We start from the raw sequence: 10,770 nt of genomic DNA, 5'->3' as shown, positions 1-10,770 counted from the left end.
GGTAGACGTTATATTGAATGTAGACAGCGCAGGCGTTGGCTGATTGTCTTGCAGGAGCAGGGGGTCATTCAGCTCAGCTTCTGACAGGTGTATGTCGACTCGCTCATCAAGCAGGGGTGTAGCGATAAAGGCATGCTTGTGATTAGGAGTCGTCGGCTGAGGGGTTGCTTGGCGTGAAGTGGTCGGAGCTGGGGCTATCCCAGTAAGTTGTGTGACGTATGCCAAGAGTTGGTTGTTTGGGTTATCCCCTGCGCTTGATGGTGGCTGAGATGTGACTTGAGGCTGTCCTTGAAAGGTAGTGTCAGCGCCAGTTGAAAATGTTGGTGGAACCGGAAGGAAAGAATATGTTGGGTGCGGTTGAACAATACGGGGTGGGGTTTGAAGAGGGGAGGTTGGCTGGTTGAATGGCATCGGGGAAAGGGTGGTGACGAGAATGTTCCTCACTGGCGACTCTAAATTGTTGAGAAAACCAGTGTGCTGGCCTAAGGTGAACGATGAGCCCAAAGTACCGAGCTGAACAGGTGTTTGAGGTGTTGAAGGGATCGGTTGCGTGATTGGTACCTGTGAAGATGTCGGTATTCTTCTTAATGGCTGTACCTCCTCGAGCCAGCTTGGCAGCGAATGCTCTTCCTGGTCAGCGAATACCCCGTCCACGTCCTGGTCAATCGGAGTCACGTCTCTTTGGGTAACGAAGTATGGATTAGGAGACTTGATTAACGCTCTGGTGTAGTCTATGTTCTTCTTTCCAGCAATGGCACTCAAGTGGCGTCGATAATTAGCCATGTGACCCAGGAAGACTTCTCGGTCCTCACTCCTGAACTGGCATAATGTGCAGAAGTAGGGCACTCGGTTTTCTGGAACATGTTCCTTCAGGACATGGCCAAAGACTCTGCCCCTCCGGTCTACCTTGCCGCAGTGATTACACTTATAGGCTAAACCTCCGTTGGAGAACTTGTGCATCTGAAAAATATTGAAAAAAAAAACGTCCATGGACATGGTCTTTAAAACAGCTAGATTAAAGGTGGTGACTCAGCGGGCGCGCTAGTTTCGATGTTCTACTTTACCCAGTTCGGGGACGGACAATGCGGTTTACTGTTTCGCTTAGCTTTTGCGGCGACCGACTTAACCCACTTGGGTGCTCGGTGACCCAAGTACGGCTTCAATTTATTATGGTGTGTCACTTTAGTGGTACCCTCGCGATCGAGTTGAATTGCCAAATTGACACACGAACGTTTTTCCACAATAGGAAAAGGACCGTCATATGCTCTTTCTAACTTGGGGGTCACACCTACCTGTCGACTCTCATGCAAAAACCATACGATGTCCCCAGCATCGTATTGTATAAATGACAACCGGGCATCGTAGATCTCTTTGCTTCGCGCTGCACTTCTCTGAAGTTGCTCCCTGACCATAGCATGTGTTCGTCGAAACCTCTCTTGCGTCTTGAGAACAAAGTCAACTTCAAAGTCATCTACGCTCTCTTCAGGCCTTACATGGCCAAACATGATCTGACTTGGGAGACGTGTTTCTCTCCCAATCATGATCAGGTTTGGCGAAAGTTTAGTCGCTTCATGTGGAGTTGAGCGGTACGCTCCAGCAAGCACATCCAGGTGTAGATCCCACTCGGCTTGCTCTTCAGCAAGGTAACACCGCACCATTTTAAGAAGAGACCGGTTGAACCGTTCAACTTGGCCGTTACACCGTGGATTTCGAGCACTTGTTCTTGTCTTTCTTATCTCGAGCAAGGAACAAAGCTCTTTCATAAGTTTGCTTTCGAAAGCAGCCCCTGGTCACTATGTAATGCCAATGGCACTCCCCATCTACTTACTACTGTGTTGAGCAGCACGCTGGCACACGTCTCAGCTGTCTGGTTAGGAACTGCAACTACCTCAACATATTTTGAGAATAGATCCGTGACCACCAGTACATACCTGTTTTTCCGCTCTGTAACCGGAAATGGTCCAGCGTAATCCAGTGCGAGGACGTCCATTGGGGCACCTACCCCTATATGGCCAAGAGGGGCACGCGGGGGGTTTGGAGGCTTTTTGTCAGACTCGCATATGTCACAGCCTTTCACGTGCAAAGACACATCACTCTTTAGGCAAAACCAATAGTAGCTTTGCAATATTCGATGCTTGGTCCTCTTCATTCCCATATGTCCGGCTGTCAAAACGTCATGCGCTTGCTTGACCACTTCCGCCCGGATCGAGTGAGGCGCAATAAGCTGCAACATCTGACCATTACCGTCCTTTCGAATGAACCTTCTGTAAAGTACACCCGAGTGTATTTCAAGGTTATCCCAAATCAGCCAATAGTGGCGGGTTTCTTGGCTTGCAGTAAGCATTTCACTCTGAAGTGGTTTCCTTCCCTCCAGTTTGGCCTCCAGTATAGATTTAATATGGCCATCCTCCATCTGCTTTGCGACTACGTCTTCGTTGCTCAGGGCGGCCGCCCATAGCAAAGTATGACCCTCCCCATACCTAGGCTGTTTTACAATACCTTTTGATGTACTTGGCTCTTGGTCATCTGGATTACTTGCTGCTCTTACAGCCACATCGGTCTGATCTTCATTAGGAGTGTGCTTGGTACCTTGAATGTCACTTGAGAGCTCCTCACCCAGTCGACTTCTTAGTGTCATCAGCTCTGACCGTCGGAGGCACTTTTGACATGGTCCACACTTGAGGGGTTCCATCATATCAACCTCCGGACAACTGCAATCTTTTGGAGTATCGCATCTTGAAAGTGCATCACAATGCCCCATCCTTTTCCCGGCACTGTACTCTATTGTGAAGTCATACTGGTATCTCTATCCATCTGGCGATTTTACCGCTTGGCTCTTTTAGACTAAATAGCCATACCAGTGCCTGGTGGTCAGTCCTCACCACAAAACGCCTACCGAGCAAGTACTGGCGAAAATATTGGATGAAGAAAACCACTGCCAGAAGCTCTTGCTCCGTAATACAGTAATTACGCTCCGCTTTATTTGTGGCGCGACTAGCATACGCAATTACTCGCTCCCTTCCTGACTGTATTTGGGACAACACTGCACCTAGTCCAACACCGGATGCGTCAGTGTCTAGGTAAAAGCTTCCTGCCTCATTCAGAGGGTACCCCATAATATCTGGGCCAATCAGGGCTTGTTTCAGGGCGATAAATGCATCCTCGCAAGCTACTGTCCATTGGAACGGACGGTCCTTCTTCGTTAGGTCGATCAGAGGCCTCGCTAACTTGGCAAAATCTTTCACGAACCTACGGTAGTAAGACCCTGTTGCCAACAACTGCTTCACCTGCTTCTGGTTCTCAGGTCGCGGCCACCCTATGATTTTGGCTATGTTAGAGGGGTCGGGCTTTACCCCTTTTGCACTCACAATGTGGCCCAGGAAGCGAACTTCCGTCTGAAGGAGGTTGCACTTTTCAGGTTTTAACTTTAGGCCGGCCTCCCTGATACGAGAGAGAACCTCTTCTAACCTGCCTAAATGTTGTTCGAGATCACTCCCAAACACGACAATATCGTCAATATAGACGAGACACGTTTCCCATTGGAGCCCCTGGAGGACAAGTTCGATAGTTCTCTGAAACGTACTAGCTGCGTTGTTAAGTCCTAATGGCATTCGGACCATCTCATACTGTCCGAATTTACAGGCGAAGGCGCTCTTTGGGACATCTTCCTTCTTTAGCGGTATCTGAAAATAACCCGAAGTGAGGTCAAGACTACTGAAATACTGTGAGTCTGCCACCGCATCAAGGCAATCTTGTATGCGCGGCAACGGAAATCCATCTGGTTTCACCAGCGCATTAACCCGCCTGTAATCCACACATGGCCTAACTGACCCATTTTTCTTGCGTACTAGAACAATTGGACTGGCCCAAGGGGAGGTGCTTTTCTTAATAACCCCCTTCTTAAGAAGGTCTTCAATCGCTTGCTTTTCTTCCTCTGCGTAGGCGAGGGGCACCCGTCTGGGTCGCTGCTTTATGGGCACCGCGTCTCCTGTATTAATAGAGTGCTCTGCTAAATGGGTTAGGCCAATGTCCCAATCATCTTTAGAAAATGTATCACCAAATTTGGCCAAATACTAGCAACAGCCTCCGTTTCTGCAATGCTTTTGCCCTCTGTTGATCTGTTTAGCAGCGAAATTAAGTGGGAGGGGACCTGATTAGATGCTTTAGTGCTATAAGCCCGTGCCTTGGTTTCTTCAACAGTTGAAGCAGTGTTCACTCGGCGTGCAGCAACATAATTTTCAATCTCTTGTTGATGTTCCACCTGAGAAAGTACTGTAACTATTCTCTCAATTTTCTCTGCCACGCCTATCTCAGCATCCTGTTTTAATGTCACTTCCGCCGGAAATGGATTAAGGATGCGGATCTTACATGTAGGAGCATGGTTAAGGTTAACCAACGTTGATGCCATTTGCAGAGGATACCTTTCTTTAAATGCCTCTGTAGGCTCAACTACGTAATCGGCCGCCATGTCTTTATCGTCAGCTTCGTACCTCTCGATATAAACATTGACCACCGCCTCTGCTTGGCCAGGTAAAGTCATATCTTCTGCTACCACAACCCGCCTTGTTTTGTCCTCCTTTCCAATCTGAAACACAGGAATGCTTACACCGTCTAGTACTATCTTGTTAACAACTTAATAAGATATCTGCAGGCTGACCGTTACGTCCCTTAAGGATGTCATACCCCAGCAGCGCATCGTCCTCGATGTCTGCAACCATAACGTCCTCCACCAGCTGCATAGGACCTAAACAAAGATTAAGCTTTGCCTGTCCAGCCTCTCTAATTGGCGCTCCTCCAGCACCAACCAGCCTGGCCGTCTTGTCCAGCAATGGGCGCGTCTCCACCGCCAACTGCTCGAACACCCTGGTGGACACTATTGTCCGTGACGCCCCAGTATCTGCCGTAAATGTAACAGAATGTCCATTTACAGAGCCCTTCACATACACTCCCTCCGCAAGGGCTTTGGAACTCTGTCTGCGCACCCACCCATTACTGATACAGGGCTTCCCCTCTGCACTACAAAACACTGGTGTATGGCCGGCAAAACTACTTATTGGGACCTCCCTTTGGCCGCAAGGGCTGGTCCCTGCCCGTTTAAAGGGACATCGCCATCTGCGCTTGATTCCTTCCGTTGACCGTTTAAATGGCTTCGGTTTCGCTGGTTGATGTTATCCGGACATTCACGTGCGTAGTGGCCCTTTTGGTGACACCGGAAGCACTCCACTTCCTGTTTCCTCCCTTTGTTGTCAACAGTCGGCTTTGTCCGCTTACCTTCCAGATCATCTAAGCGTCTCAATATCTGGTTGAGAACTTCTTCACTGGCACTAACTTGCTTGTTCGGCCTTTCAACGGCAGTATCGCCCCCTTTAAAACTACTTCCGGTATGCTGCTCTCTTGCGGGTGGCCACTCATCACACGTGGGGTAGCGGTCAGTCGTACGCCGCATCGGTCGCCTTGGTCGTCGGTCATCCTGACTGCCCCTTGTTTGCAGAAAGGTGGCAACATGATAAACAGCATCATCAACAGTGGTGGGCTCCTTATGAAATTCTACCTCAAAGCGCGCATCGTCGTCTAGCAGGCCGTCAAGGAACCGGCGCACCAAATCCTCTTCCCTAGTTTTACGGTCTCGGTGGGGGTGAGCTCGGACATAGAGCATCTTGAGGTCTGCCGCATATGCCTCGATGGTCTCACCTTGCCGTTGGTTCCTGCGTGTGAACTTCGCAGCAAACGCCTTGGTTGTCTCTACCACTCTGAACCGACTGTTTAGCTCTGCCTTCAGGTCCCGATAGTCGTGAAGCACGGCGGGCGGTAACAGCGTGAACGCAAACTGAGCGGCTTGCCCCTCTAAACGCTGCAACAGCTGGTCCAGTCGCAACTCACTCCCCCAGTTCAGTCGATCAGCTATTGTCTCGAAGCGGGTAATCCACACTCTCCACTCCTCTTTCCCGTCAAATGGCGGCACCTTCACCTGATCCCTTGGTCTGGGCCTGAAATATTCTGAAGGAGTGTAATTAACATAATTATTTGGGTAATGCGAATGAGAGTTTTGAAGAAAGTCCCCACCATGCCGAGCATCTCGTTGCCCCTGGTTATGATCATACGAGTTCTCGTTGAGGTTTGCCCTGTTTGTTGACACATCATTGTAGCCTCTGCTCACGAAAGGGCGGCTGTTTGCTGAAAGGCGAGGGTCACTGGCTAGAGCACTCGGCGTTGTATGCAGCCCGGTCTCCTCGGTTGACTTTGGTTGGTTCAAGCGTGCCTCAATCTCGGACTGGCTGTTACGTATGTCTTTCACCTCGGCCACCAGATCTCTCAATGCTCCCTGTAAACCATCAAGAGCAGACCTTGTTTCCCCCCTTCGTTTGCTACGCCCCACCCGAGAACGTCGCCCCACATACCTGTAATCTGTGTCAGACTGTGATTCATGTTCAGTGTCTTGGTCAGATGAAACTAGTTGTTCGCTGTCTTCACCTGCCGTCATTACATCTTTTCCGTCCGCGTGGTTGCTGCTGGCTCTCAAGTTAATTTGCACCTCGGGGTCACTAGAAGCATTTTCGCATTCAATTGTTGCCATTCTGTTTAACCTGGTCTATAAAAATCAGTAGCGTTAAAATAACCTGAGTTCGTATCACAGGATTCTTAAATAAATAAAGAATCCCACCGCTGCCACCATAAAATGTTGCGTGCCCGATCGACAGTGTTCTTGTTAGTCGCTTTCTAAATGTAGGACCGTTTGCTCTGTGCCGTTTTAACTGGTTTTAAAAGAAAACCCGAAACCAAAAAACACTTTACTGTTTATTGCTGCAATCGGTTAAATATAATACCAGTTGAAAGTGTTAAACAACAACAAATCAAACGACACCCAGAAGCTTAGCAGTTCCAAAAGAAATCGTACTTATTTCGCTTGTCTTCCACAAAAATGAAGCACAATGGTTAGAGATTAACCGAATGATGAGTCACCACCGACATGTACTGTGTTTTCAACGAAGATGAAAGTTTAAGTTTCTTTTCTAATAAAACTACAAAAATCAGTGCTGTATAAGGCAAAAAAACTGGAAATGATTCTTAGCATTACAGTGTTTAGTAAACCATATATAAAAGTTTGTATTAAACTGTTTAAGTGAAAATTTAGATGTTTTACACTAGAAAAATGTCCGAACATTAACCATGGACTTTACTGTCAGGAAGATGGAGCTGGAATGAATCTAAAAAGAATCTTCGACCCGCCAACGGACGCTGAGGTCGATCAAACCAAGTTCGGTCTACCAAAGGTCGACCAAAATTCTTAACAAATGATCTTGGAACTCTGTGACCTCGGTCGACCCAAATGACCTTTCTAAGAAAACCAAGATGGCGGCTAGAGTAAATGTAAACAATAAAATAGTTGGAATTTAGCCTAAAGGTTTACTGGTATAAAAACAATTAAATGTACCAACTTACATTAAATGTTAATCAAAATATGAAAATGGTGGTGATCATTTGACAATAATCAATAATTTATAGATGAACTATGACTGAACTCAGAACAGGAGTTCAGGTAAAATAACAACTGCTATGTTTCTTCACAGAATTCTAGCATGCATATAAGTAACAATTAAAAGGAATGGTTAAATGAATACCGGAATGTCCAGCAAATGAATTTTGCGGCTACAAGACTAGGAAAATGGTGAGGGTTATAAGTTAAATTTTACAGTCTGCTTGTCATTAATAAACCAGATTTGTATCAATTGCTAAATTGCCCTCACCAGTTAAAAACACACAAGTTAACGAAAAAATCACAACGGATATGGTAAGTACCTATTTTGATGGTTAAAAGTCACAATAATACACTAGAAAAGCTGGGGGGCATCAATATGCCCTACAATAATTTATACGTGTTGAGTATCAAAACATGTTTGACAAATATACATTTAATTTAAAGCTAATGATTTCATAAAAGTAACGTTAGCATTCTTATTACGTTACAATATTGTGTGTGAACTATCCACAATAGTACATTAGCCTCATATGTTAAAGCTTCACAGTACTGTCAACGCACAGGTGTCACATTACGCCATCGTGGCATTTCTTCCGTCTTTCGATTTGTACCTTGCAAAGCGACCCAAGTTTAATGTCTTCATTTCAATAGGCGCTGTTAGCTGTTCTCAAACAAAAGTTATAACATTGCCTTTGATCTCCTTAATTACTCGTTTTGGGGGTTTTCATCACTCGTTCCTGAATTAAATGTCTTCAGAGAGATGACCGATCGTCACTGTTTTGAGATACCTTGAAAGCAATCAAGTTGCGAACAAGGTTTACAATTTCCTTAAAAGGTTCAGTAAAACGTCGTTTCAAAAGGTTGTGCTGCAAAATGCCTCACTTAAAACAAGAATCGATCATCACTAAAACGAAATAATTGTAACTTTTTGCGAACCTTTGTCTATTTGCATGAAAAACAACACAGAGTATACGTACTGCTAATAATCGTTGTTCCACACTCATTGAAGCAGTAAAATAATAATGTAGAATATTTTGAATTTGGCGCTGAACCCTCTCATTCCTTTGATATACATGTATTAAAACAACATGCACGATCCCGACAGTTAAGCCAATAATATAGGAGCTTACTTGATGGAACCAAAGCAAACAAAATTTAACGAGACACACAACGTTACAATACAACTGACTATTAGCATATCGTCATCAATAATTGTTCGAGTAACCGCAAGGTAAAAGCCAGTAAAATAGCACACATGGTACTGAACGCGGCTAAGGTGATTATTTGTGTACGTAACAAAATTGTTGTTCAAGCAAAATAAACTACCGAAAATCCGATTGTCCACCCTCATTTTCTTTTTTTCGAAGTCATTATGTAGGTCTAGAAAAATCAGATACCGCTTGACCCGATGCTAATTAATGAGAGTGGGGAGGCTTTTACACTGTATATGAATAATATCTTTTAAACCGGCACTACTTTTATGTTTGGACAACGCCTGTGGAATCACTTAACTTAATTTGATAAATGTACAAGTAAATGTTTAGATAATATTTCAAAAGCAAGGGACTGAGGAATGAACAAGTTATCGAATGGCTAGACAATGAACTTTTAAAAACGACCCATTTAGTAATATAGATTGTTTTCAGGAATGCAAACAAAACTGAAATGAACATGAAGTGATTTCACACGGTCTCCATAACGTTCTGTTGAAACAGTATATTGTTTCATTAATTAGCTGAACGCCTTTAATGGACATGATAAATTTACAATCAGTTGTTACTGTACAGTAGATAATTATGCAATATGATTTCCTCTGGTGCATTTAGGTATTTAAAAATACCTACTTTCCATAATTTAATTAATTTATATATTTTTCATTGTTCTGCCTGCTCTTTTATACTGTTCCCACGTATGTAAGTTATGTAAATACACACTGTTTAAACAAATTTAAAAATGAATAATGCACCTCTTAATTGACTTACTCTGTTCTTATTTGCGACCATGGATCCAGAATTGTTTTTTCACCATATATTGAGGTTATAAAAGTTCTGTCAATTAGTAACAAGTCAAATCGTTTAGTTCATTAGCATATTGACATCAAAAAACCTCGCCGATAAAATAGTTCCACGGGTGAGCTCGCAGACGTGACGTATGAAATACATTCAAAGGAAAAAACAACATCCATTATTATCATTGAATCAAATTTCAAAACAAACAGTTTTCACAGAAGACCATGTTTTGTTTTGTTTATGATAGCACACTAATAAACAAACTGATTTATTAACCCTGTTAAATGGTCAGGACACAGCTAGCATTCTTTGTATATATTTTGGTAATATAGGCAGCTATTTAAAACAGGACTAGTATATACGATTGTTTGACAACATCTAGTGTTTGTAAAGCAACAACACTTTTTTAAATCTGCAGCCAATTTCACTGCATTTTCTTAGTTTACATTTTACATGTTCACATGTTTTTGTTATCACGACAGTTTATTACATAATGCATCAACCATATATCGGTTGTCAGTTAAAGCCGCATCCTTACATATTACCGTATTGACAACCTTTTCATATGGAAAACAATATAAGACAAAAGCACAAAAGCCTTATTTTTAAAGATGATCTTTACATTGAATGAAAAATTTACCACAATGTGCTTTTAACTTATTTTAATGTGCATGGAAATCATCACAAATCTATCAAATACAAAGTTTATGTGATCAGAAATAATATTGGCATACGGTTCTGCATATTTCTTAAATTCATGACGAGCTAAACGGTTTTTCTTTTACTACCCGATATCCTACAGGTGTCTTGTCAATATGGAGCGACACATAATTGGAGATGAGGTGTCGCATGGCCGATGTCCAATACTGCTGCAGAGTTTGAACAGTAAATGCCACTTGCCTCGCCAACAGCTTAATCGACAATTGTTTCCAAGAAAATAAATGCGTTTACATTCAGATGCTGAGGTGTAACGATTTTAAATGCTTCCTTCTGGTAAAATGTAATTTGGATTTACTTTTATTGAAGACACAGAATATTAATCTGGAATTGGTATTTTCAGATATGGTAATGAGTCGAAAAGTGAATATATTTTATATATGTATGTTTGTTGTATTTACGTGTATATTGCTGTTAGAAAGCACGACAAACACAGTCAAAGATACTTCGATGTTCACAGAAATCACGAGCCCGTGTCGGAGGCAACGTTTTCTGTCTCGTAGAGAACTCTGTTTGACAGAACCAACAACACCTTCAATGAATCGTACAACAAACAAACTTAATTTA

General features: G+C 43.6%; 1 protein-coding gene across 1 annotated transcript; it reads right to left on the bottom strand.

Moving 5' to 3' along the window:
* Positions 1-1,759: 1,759 nt before the first annotated feature.
* Positions 1,760-2,761, bottom strand: LOC128214363 (protein NYNRIN-like). Its single transcript, XM_052920790.1, has one exon. The coding sequence runs from the start codon at positions 2,759-2,761 to the stop codon at positions 1,760-1,762; it is 1,002 nt and encodes a 333-aa protein (XP_052776750.1).
* Positions 2,762-10,770: the final 8,009 nt, after the last annotated feature.

Source organism: Mya arenaria, chromosome 2 (genome assembly GCF_026914265.1).
Source record: "Mya arenaria isolate MELC-2E11 chromosome 2, ASM2691426v1".
In the NCBI taxonomy this organism is placed as follows: Eukaryota; Metazoa; Mollusca; class Bivalvia; order Myida; family Myidae; genus Mya; species Mya arenaria.
This window is presented reverse-complemented; position numbering and strand designations above follow the sequence as displayed.